The 22,812-nt window shown below is 39.0% G+C and overlaps 2 protein-coding genes across 9 annotated transcripts in view; both read left to right on the top strand.

Moving 5' to 3' along the window:
• Positions 1-22,812, top strand: part of hiw (MYC binding protein highwire) — a 136,557-nt gene that overhangs the window by 99,176 nt on the left and 14,569 nt on the right. For all 8 annotated transcript variants that reach the window (XM_069509001.1, XM_069509007.1, XM_069509005.1 and 5 more), the window contains 16 exons: positions 84-261; positions 722-868; positions 2,260-2,397; positions 2,835-2,940; positions 3,971-4,044; positions 4,986-5,168; positions 5,830-6,060; positions 6,938-7,122; positions 7,220-7,373; positions 12,308-12,540; positions 12,914-13,045; positions 13,894-14,120; positions 14,394-14,505; positions 15,154-15,387; positions 16,012-16,126; positions 16,646-16,827. In XM_069509001.1, the coding sequence (XP_069365102.1) occupies positions 84-261; positions 722-868; positions 2,260-2,397; positions 2,835-2,940; positions 3,971-4,044; positions 4,986-5,168; positions 5,830-6,060; positions 6,938-7,122; positions 7,220-7,373; positions 12,308-12,540; positions 12,914-13,045; positions 13,894-14,120; positions 14,394-14,505; positions 15,154-15,387; positions 16,012-16,126; positions 16,646-16,827 (2,631 nt within the window). The remainder of the gene's footprint in view (positions 1-83; positions 262-721; positions 869-2,259; positions 2,398-2,834; positions 2,941-3,970; positions 4,045-4,985; positions 5,169-5,829; positions 6,061-6,937; positions 7,123-7,219; positions 7,374-12,307; positions 12,541-12,913; positions 13,046-13,893; positions 14,121-14,393; positions 14,506-15,153; positions 15,388-16,011; positions 16,127-16,645; positions 16,828-22,812) is intronic.
• On the top strand, positions 17,012-22,147 carry LOC138404490 (uncharacterized). The gene has a single exon (XM_069508602.1). It carries the CDS (start codon positions 17,255-17,257, stop codon positions 18,368-18,370), a length of 1,116 nt encoding a protein of 371 aa, XP_069364703.1. The 5' UTR covers positions 17,012-17,254; the 3' UTR covers positions 18,371-22,147.

Raw genomic sequence — 22,812 nt, 5'->3', positions numbered from 1 at the left:
ATAACGCAAAGTTTTTGTTATACAGGGTGTAGTATGAATTTTAATGGTAACCAAGTATTTGACATGAAATCTATTTATTATAGGAGGAGAAGGAAAGCCCAAAACGGTGTTCTCGAGAGCGCTTAGTGCGTTCTCGCAGCCGACGCAGTATTTCCCCGCCGGCCTTGCCCGCGCGGTCAACAGTGCCGCGCAAGCACGCCCTGAGTCCCGCGCAGGCCGAGTGCATGCGTGCCGTGTTCGCGGCCTTACTTTGGCATGAAGGTCTGTATCACATAATGAGTTTGGCTGTGCCAAAAAAAAGATTCTTGATGATTGTTAAATAGAGTGAAATAAAGAGCGGTGATAGCCTAATGGTTAAGACGTCGGCCTCCTGTTCGAGAGGTAGAGGGTTCGACCCCGGCACGTACCAAACTTTTCGGATCTGTTATACGTGCGACACCGCTCCAGGCTATCTCCTATAAACATCCTATCATTGTCATGATCAACCCTTTACCGGCTCACTACTGAGCTCGTAGCCTCCTCTCAGAGTGATGAGGGTTGAGGCCATAGTCTGTCACGCTGGCCCGATGCGGATCGGCAGACTTCACACACCTTTGAGAACATGAAGACGCGTACCCGGGGTTGAATCTCCAACCTCTGAAAAGAATGCAAACGTCTTAACCACTAGGCTATTACCGCTTATCCACTAGGCTAGGATTAAACAACTGTTTTGTTTTATCAGGAATTGTGCACGATGCCATCGCATGTGCAACCTTCCTAAAGTTCCACCCGACGTTGCCGAAAGCTGGAGCTCCAGTTGTTACCAGACCCTCTCACAATGTGGCTCCACCACGCCCTCTACGACATTCGGTGGAGGTCTCCAATGCGGGTATGTGATATTGTTATCACCATGACGTATATTTTGTTTGAATGCTGAAATAAGGTTCATCACGAAGTGACTGCGAACAAAATATATAGCGTGTTTGATAAACCATATAACCTGACGAATGAGGTACAGTACGCGGCAGAAAATAACGTACAACGACGTTAAGAAAGAGATTTGTTTCGTAGAACATTGTCTCTATTGTTGAGACTGACAAAACAGCACATAGGTATGAGTGACAAGACAACGCTCTCCAAGCTAAAATCTTAAATATATACAAGGAAAAGATGATTGACTGACTGACTGATCTATCAATGCACAGCTCAAACTAGTGGACGGATTGGGCTGAAATTTGGCATGCAGATAGCTAACATGACGTAGGCATCCGTTTAAGAAAGGATTTTTAAAGATTCAACCCCTAAGGGGGTGAAATAGGGGTTTTAAATTTGTGTACTCCACGCGGGCATAGTCGCGGGCTTGAGCTAGTCTATGTTTTTTTTTAAATTAGTATTTATTTATTTATTTATTTATTTATTTTATATCTAATTAGAACGGCAGTGCCACTTACACTAACTAGATGATTAATAATAAATTTAAATACAAATAAAGGTACAAGAAAAAAGACATAAAATACAAAACGATAAAAGATCAAAGAATTTTGAATATGTACGCTGAGAACATTGAATGACATATTCATGCAATGCTCTCAGCGTACTTCAGTAACTCCCGAACCAGTATTATAGACCCATCATTAAATGGGTCCCATTGAGCATTATTGTCCAAAAGCGCGTTGAATGATGCTAATGAACGGGGTATAGGTGACATAGATCTAGCAATAGTGCGATGATGTGGGACCACGAAAAGTTTATTTTTTCGTGGACGAAGATTACTGTTGGATTCAGGGACACGTATGCGACACAGTTGGTTATGAAGTTCTGGAGCATTAACATCTCCTCGCAAAATTTGACACATAATTTTGCATAAGTATGATATTGCCATCGAGTTATAATCAGAAATGTGCTGCAGCCCGCAATTTTTTTGTTCTAGATGACTTGTCTAGTACGTATTAGGTAGTAGGTATATAGAAGACATCACATATTTAACAAATAATATCGTGGGTATAAAGTTAAAACTCCCACAAAAAATGTTAAAAAATTTGGGCATTACTAATTAATGACTTTTACACCACGATATCTAAGCTGCACCGAGGCTCGTACTCTAAAATCTAATTTCAAAGTCAATAAGTTTTAAACTCTGTGCCGAAATACGGCGGAAGCTTCTACGGCTAGTCGTTATCTAATGAGTATTAGACTGGCCGGCGTATTGTTGCCCATATGAGTGAGCAGGAGTACTGACTGATTCGCTTTTATCGGGTCACGTAACGGCTTTTTTTGCAGGCCAATATCATCACATTCACCCGTCGACCCTAGAAACGTTAACGCGATCAGGCATGGAGGCAAGCACTAGTCGTGCGCGGAAGTCTGATATAAACCTGCCTATTCGCGAGGAAGACGCTTCTCACGCTCCTGACTCAGGTTTGTATCTCATTTACTTTGCGATAACAATATATTGACAGGTAGCCCTAATGTAGTAAATTTTTTCTATAATAAAAGGAAAAGGTGACTGACTGACTGATCTATAAACGCACAACTTTGGCATGCAGATAGCTATTATGACGTAGACATCCGCTTAGAAAGGATTTTTGAAAATTCAACCCCTAAAGGGGTGAAATAGGGGTTTGAAATTTTTGTAGTCCACGCGGACGAAGTCGCGAGCATAAGTTAGTTTTTCTATAATTTTACGTCAAAATAGCCATTCATTTTGTCATATTCAGATTCAAACCGAGAGTTCCCTCACTCTAGTTCACTCTGTCATTGATTAAGTTCAATTATATAGGACACTTGATTGTGCCATACCGAATGTATGATGATTCTTCGTAACAGGAATATAGTAATGGATTTCTTTGCCATAGGTCCGTCTCCTTCAGTGGTGAACGTGCTTCCACCCGCTTTGCGGGCTCTTGTCGCGCTGTGGGATGCCCTTAATGAAGCAGACCAACTCAGTACGGCTACTGACAAGTACGATACATATTATATCTATAGCCTATTACTATTCCAAGGAGAAACTTAGTAAAATAAAAAGCCTCAATAGCTCAACCGGTAAAGGAGTGGACAGAAAACTGAAAGGTCGATGGTTCAAACCCCGCCCGTTGCACTATTGTCATACCTACTCCTAGCACAAGCCTGGCGCTTAGTTGGAGAGAAAAGGGGAATAGTAGACATTCAACTTTGCTAATATTCTTTAAAAAAAACAACGCTTAAACGATGTCTCATTCTACTTTATGCCTAGAATGAGATTGACCTGAGGTTTTGCATGTAGGGGCTCTCTTTATAACGCGGAATGCGTTATAGAAAAACTACCCTACAACTTACTAAGGTCGAGTTGCATGACAGACGGTTAACGTTACGGATAACGGGTTCAACTCAGAAGTCTACTATTATTGACTTTGGAACAAAATTTTGCCTTGTAAAAGGTTCCGAGACGATCAAGCGGCTTGACGTCAAGCACGTAGTGTGCTTGAGGCAAGCATTTTGACCGTTTACAATGTCTGCTTGATGCTTTACGTGCTTGACGCGTGCTTGATGCGGTTTTATAATTTTTGCTTGACACGACGTTCGCCTCGGCTTGATCAAGCCTATCATTCGCTCGTCATCTGTCAGACATGGCGGACGACGACGCTTTGTTATGCGGCAAAAGTGAAAATTATAGTAGCGAACAATGGAGCGCTAAAGAATTTTTATTATTACTCATTTCGCTATACCGAACTACGGAAAATAAAATCGCCTTTGTATTTTGATAAAAATCACTTTGTTTGACCACCTCTGGATTACCTGTAAGTACGGCGATCACGTACCAAATGAGAAAAGTGTCTCTTTCTGCTTAACGGGCGCATCAAGCATCTTGATCAAGCAAAACAAATCTACCTGCTCGACGTCAAGCCGTTTGACCGTCTCGGAACCTCTTAATAAGGCGGGCCATCCATATCGTATGGCTCTTGAATCTCCATATCGTTGTTTTATAATTTATATTCATCAAATTGTTTTTCAGATTTAAGAAAGGTGCAATCGAGAAAAATGAAAATGATGAAACAAAAAAGGCCATTACATCTAATAAGTACTCCGGTAAGATTTTTCTGCTGCATTTTTTTGTTTTTTTTTTTCAATTTTTAAATTTTACAATGATGTGTGGTTAGATGACAATAGATAAATTATGGTACTATTAACCTGATGATGGAAGTGTGAGGTGGACACTGGAACTCTCTAATGGCATATAGTCAGTGTGACCGTCGAATTAGGATTCTTTTGCTTTGTTTCCATGAATACTTTTCAAAAAACAAGATGACGAGAGTTTGATTTAGATGAACGGCTAGAACAGAAACTCTAATGGCATGTCGCAGGATAGTCATTGAAGTAAATAAAATAGTATGAGAGAGAGAAGAGCTATTTAAAACAAATCGTGTTCTTTTTAGCTTCCAAAGGGGTTCCAAGATTATTGGCCTATGGCCCGACCGACATTTTTAATTGTTCCGAAATCCCCATAGGCCACGCTCCATTTTTTTTAAAATTTATTGATTACAGAAATTTCAGTTGAGTACATTAAAATACACAGACCGCCATCCTCTAGAAACTGTAGAAGTATATGCGAGGATGGCGAGTTCGCGTTATATATATTAAATCTTCGAACCCCTTTCTATGACACTGGATATTAAGGTGTAAGTAAAAACGAGTTGTTTTGTTTGCAATCTAGTAAAGGTACAGTACGCGGCAGAAAGTAATGTACATAGGCTTTTAGAATGACATTTCGGCTGTGTAGAGCGTTGTCTCTGTCACTCATCAAAATATGAGGTCTCAATGACAGAAACAATGTTCTACAAATCTGCTATCTCCTTCTAAAGGTCGAAGTACCTACATTTTTTTCTGCCACGTACTGTACATAGATAGCCTGAATCCCTGTGATCCCAGAAAATCAAAGAGATCCCACGGTATTTTTACAAAACCTATATCTATGCTGATACAGTTGGGGGTATCATCTACTATCATATCACTGTTTGTATGGTATAAAGTGAAATGTGAGCTGTGTGCCGGCGAAAGAGTGATGCCTCCACTGGCGCTGCACATGCGTAAGAAACACCCCGGCTGCCGCACCACTACGACCCGCGGCTACGACCGTGGAGGCTTATACAAGCAGGCAGACCCCGTGCCGTCCAGTGATGGACTCGGATCGGAGTGTGGGCAGCTCGCTCAAGGTACGTGTACACTGTACATTTTAAGGTTCTGTTGTAAAACGAGGGTAGCGAGGCCTTAATAAAAGGCGCCCTAAGTACGTCCTTAATGACCCCGACGATTAAATCATGGCCAATAATGCACCCTATTTTGTAGGACAACACACTAAATCAACCATATCACAGCGTCTTCGCCGGCGAAGACGAGGTCCCCCATTTCTAACGTCACCCGGACGTGGACTCACGCGAAGGCCTTGGAAGCGTACGGACTTACCAGTCTAAGCAACCCTCATCATCTGTCTTCGTTTTTGCTAGCATTCTAATTACACCCAGTTTATATATAAAATATATTGAATATTTTATAATGTTTATAGTGTTTTACCTTCACTTCTCCTGGATCCCAGGAGACGCGGGTTCAATTCCTGCCGGTTTGCAATTTTTGATCTGTATTTAAAATTATTTAGAAGTATAATATATATTTATAATATATCAATGTTTATCCTAAGTGTGTTTTGTTCTTTAGCTATTGTGTGAAATCATGTTTTTAAATTTTTATTATGAAATCTATAATTTTTGCAGTTGTTAATTTGTACTATCTGTATAATATTATATTAGTGGTTTAAATCGCTGAGCATTTTGTGTTTTTATTTATATCGTCTCAATTTTGACCCCCAAACCAACGCAGACCTTATCGGTGTGAAAATTCGAGCTACATTATCAGCGTACCAATTGTGGTACATTTACTGCGAGAAGTGCCGGGAGCGCGCACTGAAGGCTAGTTCGAGGTTGAAGAAGAGGCCTAGTGTAGAACCTGAGCGAGCGCCGGTCGTGGAACGTGTTATTACCGAAGTCGACCACGTGTCCTTGCGAGATAACGCCGTCTTTCTGCTTGACCTCGCGCCTTTGACTAATTCCGGTGAGTACACAGAAAAATATTGATACTGGTACTGATTCTGAAAACAACCTAATTTTAGAGTATTCGCATCCTCTTCTTACTAATGTAATATGAAAAGGACAGACCCAGTTTGACAGTATTAAATTCAATTTTTAGATGGTAAAACCCGTGATTTTAGCGCACAGTCGCAAGCCCACTGTTTAAATTTGTAGCGTGCACTAAAATTTAGAGTCTTTAAATGTAAAGCTTTTTAGCATTGTTAAAAAGAAAAGGATGCAGATACTCTTAATTTAGTTTAGAGAAAGACAACGGAATCGGTACCATTGTACAACTATTTTTTAAACTACGCTGATATACTTGCGCAGAAATCTTATTTTTGAATGGCGCGAAAATTGATTGATTAATCAGCCATCAATATCAATTGCTGTTGCCTACGCGCAACGTACAAGTCATAAGCAAGATACATAATTATTTTTGACACGACCCGGGAATCGATCCTGGGGCTTCATCATTTGCAATCGAATACCAGTGAAGACCAACAATATAGTCAATTCAATGTTTTAAAAATATAATGTAGCTAATTCTGTTGTACACAATAAATTGTCTGTCTGTTGGGCTATCAGCGGGTTGTATCATATGAACTAGAGACAACCTTCCACCTACCATAGCCCCACCAACCTTTTGGTTATATGGGCCGAATCGTGGGAGAGCGCCCGTTCGATAATTTTGCGCAACTTGTATCTCATGAATCGTAATAGGTAAAGAGCTGGAGTGTGTATTTCTATAGCCGCTATACCAACAAATAATAAAAATTTCAAAATAACCGCCATGCCAGTTCAAATTAATTAAAAACATTATTTCTTGTAAATTAATGTATGAGCTTATTGTTTTATAACAGAACCGTCAAGCACTTCTTGCTGGCACGAGCTTAGTGGTCGTAGTCCGCCCACGCCGCCGGGTAGCGTGTGGCAGCCGGCACCACCCTTTCAATGTATGGCGGCTTTGGGCGCCGCGCCCAAGACTGTTAGCGACGCGACCGCGAGGTATCATTCCTTGGGTCGTCCGATGCCAGCTGCACAATTGGTAATATTCGTTTCTATCGGCTTATTTTCAAACATGTTTTAAAACTTTTAAATTTGCCTAACACTTACTATATTGTTACAATTTATGACTTTCTTAGGGCGAAGGGCCTTCAACAGTAGGCACAATGGGCGGGCAATGGTCACGAGTGCCGCGCTCCGTGTCTATGGGGCAGGCGGGTGCTCGAGACCTGGCCCATGCGGCTAGACCACCGTCCACTAGCGTCGAAGCCGACGAACAGGACACTCTATCTGGTAATACCCCTTAACTTTAACTCCGTCTCGTTCCATCTTTACTATTTTTATGCTACATTATAATTATTTGAATATTATATGCTTTAATTGTGAAGGAAAACATCGTAAGGAAACCTGCATGCCTGAAAGATTTCTATAATGTAATCAAAGGTGTATAAACTCTACCAATTCACACTTGTCTGGTCGCGGTGGCAAAACCCGTCCCATTCTGATTCTCCCGAGACCAGCAGGCCGATTGCGAATCGACTGCATCTATCATTTAATGACAGCATCAATGTCAAAATATGGTTTTCCTATCACGGTGCGGTGAGACAGTCCACAAAGGATAGATGTGGACAAAAAAATGTTTTGACAGTTCATTTACACTATCGATAAAATTTATTGTATGAAAAATGCTATTGCGGACGCGTTTTGAAGTTTGATGTCATATAAGAACCTCGACAAATGTTACGTCAAATGAGGTTTTCATTGAAACAACTCGAGAGGTGTTTTTATCAGTGACATAAGCTATCCGCAAATCGTTTTACTACTCATATTAATTAAAATAAAGTTATGAAAGGGATTAAAAAAGGCTATAGTAATTCTTCTGCTAGATAAGAAATCAATTATTAATTTTAGAAGCTAGTATAATAGTGTGGCTAATTCCATTGTACACAATCTCTAAACTAAACTAAAATGTCACGCCTAAATCTATTGCTATCCCTTTCATAATGTTGCTTGCGGAAAAGGATGGCACTAGATTTAGACCTGTTAATTTAGTTTAGTTTAGAGATTGTGTACAAGAGAATCGGCCCCATTATAAAAGTATTTTTAGATTAATGTAAGTCTCATAAGTACTTTTAAAAGAATATGTGATGACTCTTTCATTAGTAGGTTTGATGCACAGAGTACATTAAATATAGAGGTATACTAACACTGAGAAACGAGAATCACAGAGTACTTTTTACACGCACCTATAACTTCTTGGAGAACAGTTATGTGCATTTTAACTAAATAATTAAATATCATTGCTTTAACGGTGATGGAAAACATTGTGTGGAAACCTGCATGCCTGAGAGTTCTCCAAAATGTTATCAAAGGTGTGTGAAGTGAAGTCTACCAATCCGCATTTGGCCAGCATGGTAGACTATGGCCAAAACTCTTCTCACACTCAAGAGAACCATACTCTATAGTGAGCCAGCGACAAGCTGAACATAATAGTATACCTTTGACTCCTTTGAGAACAATATGGAGAACTCTCAGGCATGCAGATTTCCTCATGATGTTTCCTTCACCGCTAAATCAAGTTAAGTATAATTAATTGTTTAAAACGCACATAACTCTTAGAGATGCGTACCTAGAATTGAACCCCCAACCTTCAATTATTCAGAGGTGGACATCCTAACCACTAGGCTCTTCGGGGAACTTCTAAAATTATTCCCCAAAGTAATGTCCAAAAGTCAAATCATTTTCTGATTTAATTGATTTAGCTTTGGAAATTACTTTGGAATTTAAATTATTTAGGCAAATAAAACAACAGTTTGATGATTTTTTTATGTATTCTTTTATTAAAGTAGATTAGATTCAGACATTTTAATTATATCACCATCTGCTTCTTATAATAAAACAACAGTTTGATGATTTTTTATGTATTCTTTTGTTAAAGTAGATTAGATTCAGACATTTTAATTATATCACCATCTGCTTCTTATAAATCTAATCTGGCACCGTTCATTATTTTATTTGTCTCTGCACGGGGTCCAAGAGCTCGAGTTCACAACATATCCCAATCCATATCTTTGTCAGGATGAAGAAATGAATGCAGCACTGTATCACCATTGCCTGAAAAAAAATTATGATAACTGAGTAAGTGACCACTGACTGTGTTGCTTAATCTATACCACTAGGCACTACCAGCTTCTGTTTAGGTATGACGTTGTCTGCGAAGACTTTAGAATCAGTGTATATGGTATCTTTGTTACTAATTTAGCTAATCCAAATTGTTTCTTTAAATATTTGTGGTGCGAAGGAGTAAGAAACATCCAAACTTTCATATGAAGAGCAACGTTTTAGGCAGCTCTAGATACATAAGGAAACATACTCGAGAAAGCACTTGTAGTGTGGAGGTACTTACTATGAAGTCATAACCACCAGTAGCAATGGACTCAATTTGTATAATAGGTACTTTATGAAACGCTGTTAAAACTCCTCTAACTTGTCAGAGTTTAATACCATTGTAACAACTAAATATCACTTGCTTAGCTGTGAAGGAAAAGGAAGATCGTGAGGAAACCCGCATGAGAGCCTTTACTTGTATTGAATGATAACGTTTGTTAACTTACGAGTTCTAACTTCCAAGCAGCCACAGTCCGTCAATAAGGGTCCCAATACTTAGGCAAATCAGTGCCCAGGCATTTGCGTATAAGTTCAGTGAGAAAAACTAAGTCTCCGGAGTCCGAGGAGCAAGCAAAGTTGCAGAATTAATCACAAAAAACAAACGCGTAAACTAAGGAAAAACAACAAAAAATTGTACTTTGTGGTCTGGGGTTCTAAATAGTTACCACAGACTAACTACTTATTTGTAATAAGTAACGTAGCCAAATTTAGGAGACTGTTATGTCCATGTAAATTGCTAGATTACCAAGTGATTACCATAGATATTCGATTTAGTCGGGTTATAAATAGGTCCGTGCTACCCATAGATTATCTACTATATACTAGAGATAGATGTGCGACTCTAGATTTCTTTTTCAAAGTTACGCGTGTGCTCACATCTAGAGGGCACTAAAAGCGCGCTAGGCGTGCGAGAGCGCGAAAATTTAAATGCTATTTAAATGTACTTTACTAGAATATTTTATATTTTTGAACATGTTTTAAAAAAACATCAATAATTCCATTAACGTTTGTTTAAAACATGTTTAAAAATATATATTACAAGACTGACTCTTTAAGATACTAAATTATAAAACACTATAGAAATAAAAAGGTTTTAAGGGTTTGTAAAATATTTTATTTTCATAAATTCGTAACTAGGTACATAAAATACATACCCAAATTCAAGACCCACGAGATTGTGAAATAGGTAACGCTCAAATCCAAAATTTTTGGTTATTTACTTTTCATAACTTATATTACTACCACAACTGGTGTATTTCAACGATCTTCATATATTATTTCATTATCAGTCTTGCTTTCTAAATGTTGTCCTACTATCTCTTTTCATTGTTTAAATGGTTTCAAAGAGAGGAGTAGCCAGGTTTTGGAAAGCCATGCAAACGTCTGAAAAAGTAATAACATAAAATATGCATTAGTCTATACTTACTTATTGTACTTAATTAGTTGATAGCTGATACCTATAATATAAAAATAACTTAGTCAATAAAGTTCAAAACAAATGTTGTAAGTACACTTAATTACAAAACAAAAAATTTACAGAATTAGTAGTTAATAATCCATAGCAATATGATAAATGCAAAAGTGTGTCAACCTGTCTGTATGCTAGCTTTTTACAGTAAATTTGTGTAACCGTTTATGATGAAAGTTAGTACAGAGATAACTTGCATCCAGGTAAGGACATAGGCTTCTTTTGTCACGAAAAACTCAAACAGTTCCCATGGGATTCCCAAAAACCCTAAATCCACGTAGACAAAGTGGTGATCATCATCTGTTTGGTACAGAGATAGCTTGCATCAGACGGTTGTAACTTGTAGGCCACATTTATCCCGGAAAATTGGACTTCTCACGGGATTTCTAAAATAGTTTTTTCGAGCGGACGAAATCGCAGGAACTATATACCTAGTATCATGATAAAATACCTAATGTGCTAATGGTGCCTTAATGGTGCATAGAGTTTGACTCATTGAAGTAATTTTGAGTTAGATTACGAGTAAGCTGATTTTATACTTACCGAATTAGTCACATCCAGACACACATCGAGATCTCCGTGGCATTTTTCTGCACAAATATATTCACAGAAAAATCATTTCACAAAGCAAGAACAAGTCCGTAATCCGTAGCCGTGGTCAATCGTTCAGGCATGAATCGAGTCACTAAATCAATCCTTAGAATATAGTTATCGAGGTGGTGAAAGGAAATACAGACTACAGAGTCCTGTTATTAAAGCAGGGTCAGATAAATTTAACAGAAATATAAATATTTACTACAGCACACGAAAACATGAAAATTTGGTTATAATTTATTAATGTCATTAAAATTACACCAATGTGCCCGCCATCTATTGACGTCTTTTGTAAACTGTTCTCTATTTGTTTAGCCGTGCTCGCGCTTAGATGGCACCACAAGCGATTTTCAATTTGCGATTTTTTAATGTTCTAGAGTTGCACCCCTATGGTGCTACCAATACGTCATCAAAATGTCGATAATGACCAAATGCGATATAGTGCATTAGTCGTCCGCGATAGCAAATTTATCAACTGTAACGATCACGATTCTTAAGGATATTTCTATTGCGATGTCACATGTCAGTTTACGGCAATCGGCCTGCCGTTCTCAGTAGTGAGCCCGCGATAGGTTGATCGTGGTGACGTTGAGTTCATTCTTTGAATATCCCCGAATATCAATGGGCGGGTTAATTAAGCGTTATGGTCTGCTGGGAGGCCTCGGCCGTGGCTAGTTACCACCCTACCGGCAAAGCCGTGCCGCCAAGCGGTTTAGCGTTCCGGTACGATGCCGTGTAGAAACCAAAGGTGTATGGGATTAATAAAAATTGCCATACTCCTTCCAGGTTAGCCCGCTCCCACTTTAGACTGCATCGTCACTTACCATCAGGTGAGATTGCAGTCAATGGCTAACTTGTATCTGAATAAAAAAATAAATGCTCCGTCATCCCCGTGTCTATGCAACAGGCAAGTGGTTCTACTCGGTAGGAAAGCCAGGCCGAGCCGGTGGAAAATTTCATAAGTGATTTGTAAAAGCTTATTTGTCCATTGCAATAGGAGCTGGATCGTCATTACTAGTTCAACCAAGCGCAGCTCTTCAAAAACTGGTGGGTGTGTTTGAGAACGAAGGGTGCTCGGTGTCGGCGTTTGAAGCGCCTCATGTGGACCCTCAATCGCTCATGCAGAGCACTGTCTTTACCTTCATCCTCGGAAAGAGAGATCTACCCGCCTGCAGACAGAAAATCGACGCGGCTGTTAGAATTAATACCGTCAGACAGTACGCTTTCGAGGTAAACTTCTTAACGCACTATCTCACTAGGACACAAGTGATGGCGCAAGGTGAGATACCCTCCATAGAGCGATTTTGTTCTGGTGTCCTACCTATACCACTGGTGTCCTAGTGAGATAAGGCACTTAACTAAGTTAATGTAACTAAGAGTTCAGTATGTGTAGAGTTTTGTACATGCAATAATTTGACTTAACTGGTCTGAAAAGAAACCCATAAGAATTTTAGATATCTCCAATGTATCTCTTAATAATTTAGTCTGTTCCAATAGATCCTTGAATATTATATTTACCTAAAATTATTATATTTAAGAGCTAGTTGAAATTAACAAGTTTTTTTTTTAAGTGGCCTTGTCTATATAGCAAAGTTCCTTTCAGTCGTTAAACTGGATGCTTCGTTCGACCACTCAACCGACGAGTGTTCATGACGTCATGTGGTGGTTCTGCAATGCTCTTGACAAGTATGCGCGGATCGTACCACCGCCTTTAGTCATAGAAGATAATAAAGAGGTAATTCATTACTGTTTACTTACTAAAGAGTACCTACTTATGTACTACAAGGTACGATTTCTATATGAGATCGCCAATTGCATATATCTACAAGTTCGAGCTATTCTGAGTTGGATGTGGTTCAAAAATACTTTAAATAAAATAAACCACGAATGTACGGGAACGGAAACTAGAGTTATTTTCTAATACATAAGTTTATTTAGCTAACTGGCAAATTAGTATACTGGCTGCCTTTTCTTTAGACGTAGACAGATGCCTCCCGATATATTTAGAATGACATCATTTTTGTCAGACTAAATATTCTTAGTTACATTTGGGATGGTACGAGTGTAATCTTTTATAACTAAATTCTGCAATCAAGGCTTGCCTTTACATAAGTTTAAAAATCTATTAAAAGTATGCTCCTCAAGAAATTATATTACACAACACAACCGAAGATCATTTAAAATGATAAAAGAACGTCGATTTGACGATTCGAACGTCGAGTCGATTCGATCGCAGCTCGCTCCAGCAATACGCGGGACTGCCATTACTTTTATGGTATTCTAAATCGAATCTTTGAAAAGTTGCCAAGTTTCTTGTAGGTTCTTCTCGGTAGGAAAGGCAGTTTGAACCAGTGTTAGACACGCATTTGATTATTCCAAAATACTTACTTGTAAAATTTTATTTGAGTCACTTACCCATATTATAAATGGGAATGGCATTTGTTGTCCTTCAAGGAGCAACGGATCGATGTGATTTTTGCATGACAATATTTAAAAACCTGAATGAAGTTGCGGGCGTCAGCTAAAAATATTTGAAATAGTCTAGATTTGAGTAGTACTGTACAAATATGTATATTGTAATAGAATGCAGTCGTCGAATGGAACCGCGGTGCGGTGATTCCGACGGCGTCAGCGGCCGCGATTTGCCCCGGGGGGCGCGCGGCGCGGGGCTCACGGGCCGCCTTCCACGCCTTCCTCGGCTCGGTCAGCGCACTGGCCCCGTCGTTGCCGCCCGCCAGCGCTGCAGCGCTTCAGGCTGTACGATGTTGGGCGCTGCATTATTCACCACATGATCGGGCGTTCCTACACAGGTTGGAATATACACATGATCATCTAAGATCAACCCATCGCCGGCTCGCTACAGAACACGGGTCTCCTCTCAGAGTGAGAAGGGTTTGGCCATAGTCTATCACGCTAGCCATGTGTGGATACACAGTGGTAATTGATAATTACCAGTGTGCCAGGAAATATGATAAAACGAAATACACATATTAAATTTGAATTTGAAAGAGATAGCAAATTTAGGCCCTCATTTTAGTTTAAAGATCCGTGTACAACGATTCAATCACACTATGTATTTTCAGATCGCAAGTATTCAGCGTAATAAGCAAAATCCTGTCGCACGCTGAGGACGGCGCCTATGACGAGGGTGTGCTTGGTGCTCTTCATGAGAGCTATCACAGTTACATCAACAAGGTAGGTAACACCACCGATTTTATGTACTTTTGGAAGTCCCTAAGACATAATGTCTTTGTCTCCCGCTTTCTCGGAAAATGCTTCATTATTAAAAGACCAAAACTTCAATCGGCTCTTTTCTGTACAAACGCCAGTACATTCCAACAGGACAATAATAGAATTTGGAATGATGCCTATGTCAAAAATAAATTATTTATTAGTAATTATTATATAGAGGGTCGTCCAATATTCGTAAAATCCACATTCGATGTTAGTTTAAGTTTTTATCAATTTCACTAAAAGTACATCAAAATGTTTGATGACACATCTATGTATTTCATACAGCTCCCTTATGCGAGCTTTTTCACGTTTGATAAAAAGTTGCTGATTTGACTAGTTAGGCATCATCCCTATTGCTTTATTTACGACCTGAATAGTACAGTAGTATGTGACGTTTTGTCGGTCTCAACGACAGAGACAATGCTCTACAAAATCGCTATCTCTTTCTAAAGATCGATGCATTATACATTAATATCTGCCGCGTACGATAATGTACTATTTGACATAATTAGGCCACGTTACAATTCTTATCGAAAAATTTAAAAAAGTCACTGCCTCTCGGCTCTGCCGGTGAGCCCTAGGGCCTAACAGAAAATTTTGGGCTTCCAGCAACAAAATTTTGTCTGGAGTTGTCCGGACGTGACCGGGTGGTGTGAGGTGAGCGTGTCATCGCGACCGGGCATGGCCGGCGCATTGACGGACGGCAGCACGGAGACGTTCTGGGAGTCGGGCGACGAAGACCGCAACCGCGCCAAATGGATTCAACTATCATACGCAGGACCCTCTCATCGTGACAAGCCACATGTCCTGTGCATACATGTCGATAACACGAGAGACACTGGGGTCAGTATATGAATATGCAACGATTAGTTTTGCGCGATCAAAAACTAATTATTCTTCCTTCTCTAATTTGAAAAAACGGTCTTGAGCATTCACACTCCCGCTGCCTCAGTTTGTACCAACCACTAAATGGATCGATACTTTACTCTTTTTTGAAAATTGTCTTAATTTGATCCTAAAATGATGATAAACTACTAAAAAATTATAATAATTGTATTCGATCGATAAGTGCAATAAAAATCCATCTTGTTTAAAGTCTATTTATCATTTAGTCGATCATTGATGGGTGCGTATTAGATCGAACTGCTTGAAGGGAGGCATTAGTTTTTTATTTTATTTTATTTTAGTTTTAGTTGTAAACCCAATACTTAAATTGATCTAAATAATTTTAGCGTTCAAACTATCGTGATTGATTTCCATTATATATAATATATTTCCACGGCTACACTTACGTATCCAGTCGACGTTAGCCTGAACTGACCCTGATGAAGGACCCCGGATGGGTTCGAAACTAGTCGGGCTAACGTTGACTGGATACGTGAGTAAAACCGTAGAAATATATTAAATATGATCTAAATAATCTTAATCTTTACTGCCTATGCCAATGTATCTGGTATTCTTTTTCAGAATAAGACGCTGCTGATGTCGTTTTTGTATAGCGGAGGAACAAGCGACATGTCTCATATGCAAGATATTGAAGTGGATTCTAAGGTGGCTGCATGGGTCTGCTACACTCTACCAAGTAAGTTCGTTTTAATTCTGAATCATTTTGCCGACTTGTTTTCAAAGATGAAATTCCGCGAGTGAAAAAAAACGGCGAAGTGCGAGTCGGACTCGAGCACCGAGGGTTCCGTACTACTGTCGTATTTTTTTCGACATTTTGCACGATAAATCAAAAACTATTATGAATAAAAAATAATAAAAAAAATCTGTTTTAGAATGTACTGTTTCAAAAACATAGGACTTTTCTATTACCTTCCAACCCCCATTTTTAGGCGGCTTAAGAATTTTTATAAAGAATGGAATATATTTTTAGTCAAGTAAACTTTTCAAGTGCTTTAGAATCGTCAAGTAATTTAATTTAATTTGCTACAAAATATTTTCTCAAGTAATACTTACGCCTTAGAAATAACCTATCTTCCAAATTTTAAGTTTGTATACTTTATAGTTTCTGAGATTACGTGATTAATCAGTGTGTGTGTGTGAGGGGAGTATTTCGCTTTTAATGAAATTGTTTATGATAAGTTACATGTGGGTACAGGATCCTCCGGTTCGTCGGTTCGCGTGCGCTGCGAGTTGCGCGGGCCGGAGCCAGCGGTGCGCGTGCGACAGGTGCGCGTGCTGGGGGCTCCTGCTGCCGCCCCTGACTCTACCGAGGCGCATCCGCTACACGTGCTCGCTGAGAGAGACACTCTGAGGGTCTTTAGACTCCTCACCTCACAGGTACGGATCTAAAGCATTATGAATACATGTAATACGTGGTCGTCACGGACGTGACAGCAACAGTTGCATCTCTTACGTGTTTTAATCGATGTAATATAAAATCTTGTGTTTTCTAGTGTGTCACTGTGTTGTTAGCAAACCTAGGACCATAGTCTAGCAGTGACTGTGTTTTGAAGACTGGTAATGGCCTAAAAGTAGCTTAAATCTTCGATTAAATCTGTTCACCGAGTGTAAATAAAAACAAGAAGAGGGTAGGTACTACTGTAGTTAAATCGACTCGTCAAATAGTTGTACGCGCAGGTCGACTAAACAATTTTGCTTTTAGCCCCATCTACTAGAATTTCCGTAAACTACTAAGTGAGCCACCTATCGTCGATTGCCTAAACTACGTTCACAATACGTTGTCCTAATCAATACAAGGTTCAACATGGCTAAGTGTCGGGCCTGCGGGAAATTCCTTTCACCGGTAGGTGTCGCTGCCATTGCTTGCGGCTGCTCTGCAATCTACCATAAAGGATGCGTCGCTATTTCAGAAGACGCGGAAACGCCATTAGATTGGATGTGTCCAGAGTGCAAATGCAAGTTGCCAAAAATGGGTAATACGGCTACACCTGTGAAGGGTATAGCCACCAGTTATAATATGCCCTCTCAGTTAGAAACGACCACTATGACTGCGGGCAATGTTGGTAGCCAAGATCCAGAGCCTACGGCCTCCATGAGCCCTGGCAACCAGAATCTAAACGACTCGGCACACGACACAACCCAATCATTCAGCGTGGAATTGGGACTAGAAATTCGTTTATTTCGAGATGAACTGCGTGAAGTCAGACATGAATTTAAAGGCCTTCGTCAAGAAATTTCTGAGTTGCGCTGTCTACTTTCCGGATCGAATGAAAGAATCGACGGCCTGGAAAAAAGAATAGGTGCGCTCGAGGGCCTAAAGGAATCGGACTCCTCCTCTAAAATAAGCTTGTTGGAGCAGACTATCGCCCAGCTAAAACTAGATAATAACGACCGGGAACAGGACATTTTACAGTCGGATATAGAGATCTCCAATCTGCCAGAGGTGGCAGGCGAAAACTCTACACAGACTGTCATGGTTTTGGCGACAAAGTTAGGCCTCGCACTTAAACAGGAAGATGTTGTATTCGCTGAAAGAGTTGGCAAAAACTTCGAGTTAAACAAAGGCGAGACCAAAAGGAGTCGTCGTCTTGTAGTGCGATTGTCAAGACGCCAGTTGCGGGACGAGTTTCTACAGAGCGCTAGAGTGCGGCGGGGAGCTACCTCAGCCGACATTGGCGCTGACGCCACGCCACGGCGATTCTACGTCAACGAACGCCTAACCTCTACAAATAGGAAACTCTTCTATTCCGCACGTGAAGCAGCTAGAAGCTTACAATGGAAATTTACCTGGACAAAAAGAGGTCGAATATATACTCGACAAGGAGAAGGTAAACCAGTCCATACTATCCGATCTGTCGACGACCTGGCACGTGTTTTTGGCTCTAGCAGCGTTGGAAATGCTAGTGAGCATAGAGTTTAATTGCATCCTACTATTTTGCCGCATTCAAGTTAGGTTTAGTTATTGTGTTTTGTCTTGTTTGATAATAATATTTTCTGAAAAGCTAAGAGGGCAGCAAAAAATTAATGTTGATACTCTACAACATAGAGCAAATTTATTTAAAAAAATATACCTGCTAATTTGTTTGTTAACCCTGACTAAGTTGTTTACTAGAGAATGTTTAATGATAATTTACATATTTTATGCCATGCCATGTTGCACTTTAGTTCGTTGTTTTATAAAAATATCGAACATAGTATTAAGTTGCTCCATAATAATTATCATAACGAGCCGTAACAGTTGTTTTCTTCAATTGTGTAGTGTTCCAGCAGATGCAGCCTATCTAATTTTTATGTTAAAAGATTACTTATTGAATTTTAACGTAGAGATAACTCTTTACCAGCACAGGCAAAGACAATAAAAAATACTTTAAGGTTGGACTTTTTAATGCTGGATCGTTAGGAACACGACATGACGAGTTTGTGGCGGCTCTGGACAGTCTAGATATAGATATTTTAGCTATAAATGAAACATGGCTTCGGAAGGGGCAGGACGACCGGGCACCTGTCGTACCTGGTTACAGATTACGGCATATACCACGACCTGAAAGTGTACGCGGAGGTAGAGGCGGTGGAGTGGGCTTTTATATTCGACAAGGTGTGAGTGTGCGAGCTTATCAGCATCCTATTTCAAGCAACGTTGAACAAATGTGGCTAGGAACAACCGTCAATAAACGTCGTTTAATTATTGGAACTGCCTACAGGCCCCCGTGGCTTGACGTTAATGAATTCTTTGACGCTATTACACAATCAGTTACTTCGTTTAGTAACGCTGATTGTGTGATATTATTAGGCGATTTCAATATTAATTTATTAAAAAAAGATGACAATAAGACAAAATTGTTTCACGAATTCCTACACTGTACAAATCTAACACAGCTAGTAACTGAGCCAACGCACTTCACAGATCAAAGCAGCACACTTATTGATGTGATCTGTACGGACTCTCGTATACATGATGTTAAAGTTACTCACATACCAGAACTTGGAAATCATGCGATAGTTTCATCCACCCTCAGTTTAAAAAAGGATAAGGTCTCACCGCGCTGGATTACTATTAGACCCTTAAAAAATATAAATATCGATAATTTTAACAAAGACTTAAATAGCATATCGTGGAATTTTGTAAATAGTAATAATAATGTAAATGATATTGTGCTAGAATTTAATAGAATAATTTTAGATTTATTTAATTTGCATGCACCTTTACAAAAACTGATGCTGAAGGAACAACATCCATGGATTACTGACGTTGTAAAATTAATGATAAAACTCAGGAATAAAAGTCACGAACGGGCAAAGGCCACTGGGATTGAATCTCATAAAAAATATTATAAAGACATGAAGCTTCTAGTTAAACACGCATTGGAATCTGAAAAGAAAGCCTTTCATGAAACTTACATCAATGCTTATATTGATTCTCCAACTTTATTATGGCGAAATTTAAAAAAATCATCTTTGATAACGGACAAGAAAAAATCGAAAGAACTGCCAGCCATGTTAAATGACCCCAATATGATTAATAAACACTTTCTCGATGTACCAGGCGAAAAGGCGGTAGCGTTGTCGGACCTTTCCTATTTTGAATATCACCGGTATGGACATGGTCAGTTTACGCTGAAACCAGTGGATGAGATTACCGTTGCCAAGATTATTCGGAATCTGAAGTCAAATGCACAGGGTGTAGATGACATATCTCTTCAGATGCTCTTACTAACCTTACCACAGACATTACATGTTATCACTGCAATAGTTAATAAATCCTTATCTACGTCTACATTTCCTGATGTGTGGAAAGTAGCTAGAATAAAACCATTGCCAAAATGTAATAATCCCCTTAGTTTTAAAGACTTGAGGCCAATCAGTATCCTGCCCTGCATCTCAAAAATTTTAGAAAAGGTCGTGGCTCTGCAGTTAACAGAATACGCGGAAGAAAATAAGATAATACCAACTTTCCAGTCAGGCTTTAGAAAAGGACACAGCACCACTACCGCTCTTGCAACCGTGGTAGATGACATCCTGACGGCACAAGATCAGGGTATGGGTACGTTGCTTGTTCTTTTAGATTTCTCAAGAGCTTTTGACTCTTTGAATACAACTCTTCTTCTTTCCAAGCTATCATATTACGGATTCGACAACCCAACTGTAAAATGGTTTGATAGCTACCTAAGCGATAGAGTGCAGTTTGTTGAAGTAATTAAAAATGATAGCACACTCTCAGTCTCAAATTTATCTCCTGTGATCAGAGGAGTTCCTCAAGGATCCATTCTTGGCCCCCTGTTGTTTGCAATTTATACAGCTGACATTACAAATTGCATTAATCATTGCTTGTACCATCTTTATGCTGATGATACACAACTGTACATCTCTTTTGGTGACATAGACACAGCGGCAGCTGAATCCAAACTTAATTCCGACTTAGAGCAAATACATATGTGGTCAAAAAGGAACTGTTTAGTACTAAATCCTGGTAAGTCTCAATGTATGGTATTGGGTTCCAAAAGTGTTGTTGCTAAAATAAACTCGCTCAATCCTATAATAAAAATTAATAATAATATAATTGAAAAGGTACGAGAAGCTCGAAATTTGGGAGTAGTTTTTGACACCACACTACATTTCGAGACTCACATCCTTAACGCTGTCCGTAATAGCTTATATCGCCTAAAGTTGCTTTATAAAATGAGGCCCTATATTAGTGTAAAGCTAAGAATACGTTTGTGCGAATCACTTGTTCTGTCAAGGTTAAATTATGCTGACACGGTGTATGGACCTCGTCTCCTTAGTAGGACTAAAAAGATTATTCAGCGTGTTCAAAACGCCTGTGCTAGGTTTTGCTTCAATATTCCACCACGCTCACATGTCACTCCTTACATTAACGAAGTAAATCTCTTGAAGATGGAAGCACGTAGAAAGCTACATCTTGCCACGCTACTTTTTGGGGTACTTAAACACGGAATTCCAGAATACCTGCGTAAGAAACTAATGTGGTTTGGTGATAAGTCAGCACGCGTTACACGAAATTCCCACCTCTTTCTATCTACACCAAGGCATAGAACAGCGGCATTTAAGGGAAGCTTTAAATTTGCAGCTACTAAGTGCTGGAACGATCTACCACCGCCGTTAAAATCGTCAATATCTCTTGGAACTTTTAAAACTAAATTAAAAACTTATCTTCTTATACAACAAAAAATTACAAGTTAAAATTAATTACTTAATCATTTCATACTATTCGGATCAGCACCTATCGTTTCAGCACTTATGTCACATATTATATTGCACTTATTGTTTTTACAATCATCATTTATAATAATTCCGTTATACCTCTTCTCATATTTATTTTATTTATTTTTTTATTTTTTTATGTACGGTCTTAGTTTTCTTATATTGTTTGTCTTTTTTTTTTTTTAGTTACTTGTTCAAACCTTAGTTTAGTTGTTTGCGTATTTTATTTTTATAATATACTGTACTAGGTAAATCGTCCGTGACTTCACTTGTTAAGGCTCCCACTGAAAACCAGCGCTGCAGCTTGCTGCAGCATGATGCTGAGTGGGAGACCTATATTTGGTCACACGTACTTGTATATATATAGGTATTATTTTTTATTATTATATTTTTTTGTTATTAGTTTAATTATGTAGATTAACTTAATTAGCTTTTAAGGTTTATTGTAGTAGGTATTGTGATCAAATAAAAGTTTTCTTTCTTTTCTTTCTTTCTTTAATAATATGGTGTCTAATATACGGGATGTTGCCCCTAAGATACGGGTCTCCTTATTTAGGGGCCAGGATTCCATGTATATGTAAGCAATGTTTGTGATCAATAAAACATTCATTATTCATTAAAGAAACGGATAAAGAAAACGCTTAGGAATGAGTTTGCTTTAATAGCTTTGGTATGGTAAATGTGAAATGTTGATACTAAAAAAGATACCCGGCTGAGTTTGGTGTGGGTTTCTTTCCGGACCAGTGCTTGTCGACGTTGACTGTGAATTGAGCATATTTTGACGAATTACTTGGCGCACGCGTGCGCCTTGTTATCTGAAGTTGAAAAGTGTTTGGCAAACTGCTGGAATAGGATCTGAATACCATTGAGTAAATGTAACAAAAATATGAAAGAATCATCAAAATATCTCAACAAACAAAAAATTGTGGAACTCGTAAGTTGCGCTTGCAAGAATAATTAATATGTTTCACGCGGCGCTTCAGCTTGTGACGTCACACGACTTTTATCTTATTAGGTATTTAGAAAACTTCTGGAATGGGACCTAAAGAATAAATATAACAAAAATATGAAAGAATCATTAAAATATCTCAACAAATGAAAAAGTTATGGAACTTTTAATGTTCGCTTGCAAGAACAATAACG

Source organism: Maniola hyperantus, chromosome Z, assembly GCF_902806685.2.
Source record: "Maniola hyperantus chromosome Z, iAphHyp1.2, whole genome shotgun sequence".
In the NCBI taxonomy this organism is placed as follows: Eukaryota; Metazoa; Arthropoda; class Insecta; order Lepidoptera; family Nymphalidae; genus Maniola; species Maniola hyperantus.
Note: the sequence above shows the minus strand (reverse complement) of the source record. Positions and strands in the feature narration are given on the sequence as shown.

Coding starts and splice junctions, on each gene's coding strand:
- LOC138404490 (XM_069508602.1), top strand. CDS start 17,255: ATGGCTAAGTGTCGGGCCTGCGGGAAATTCCTTTCACCGGTAGGTGTC.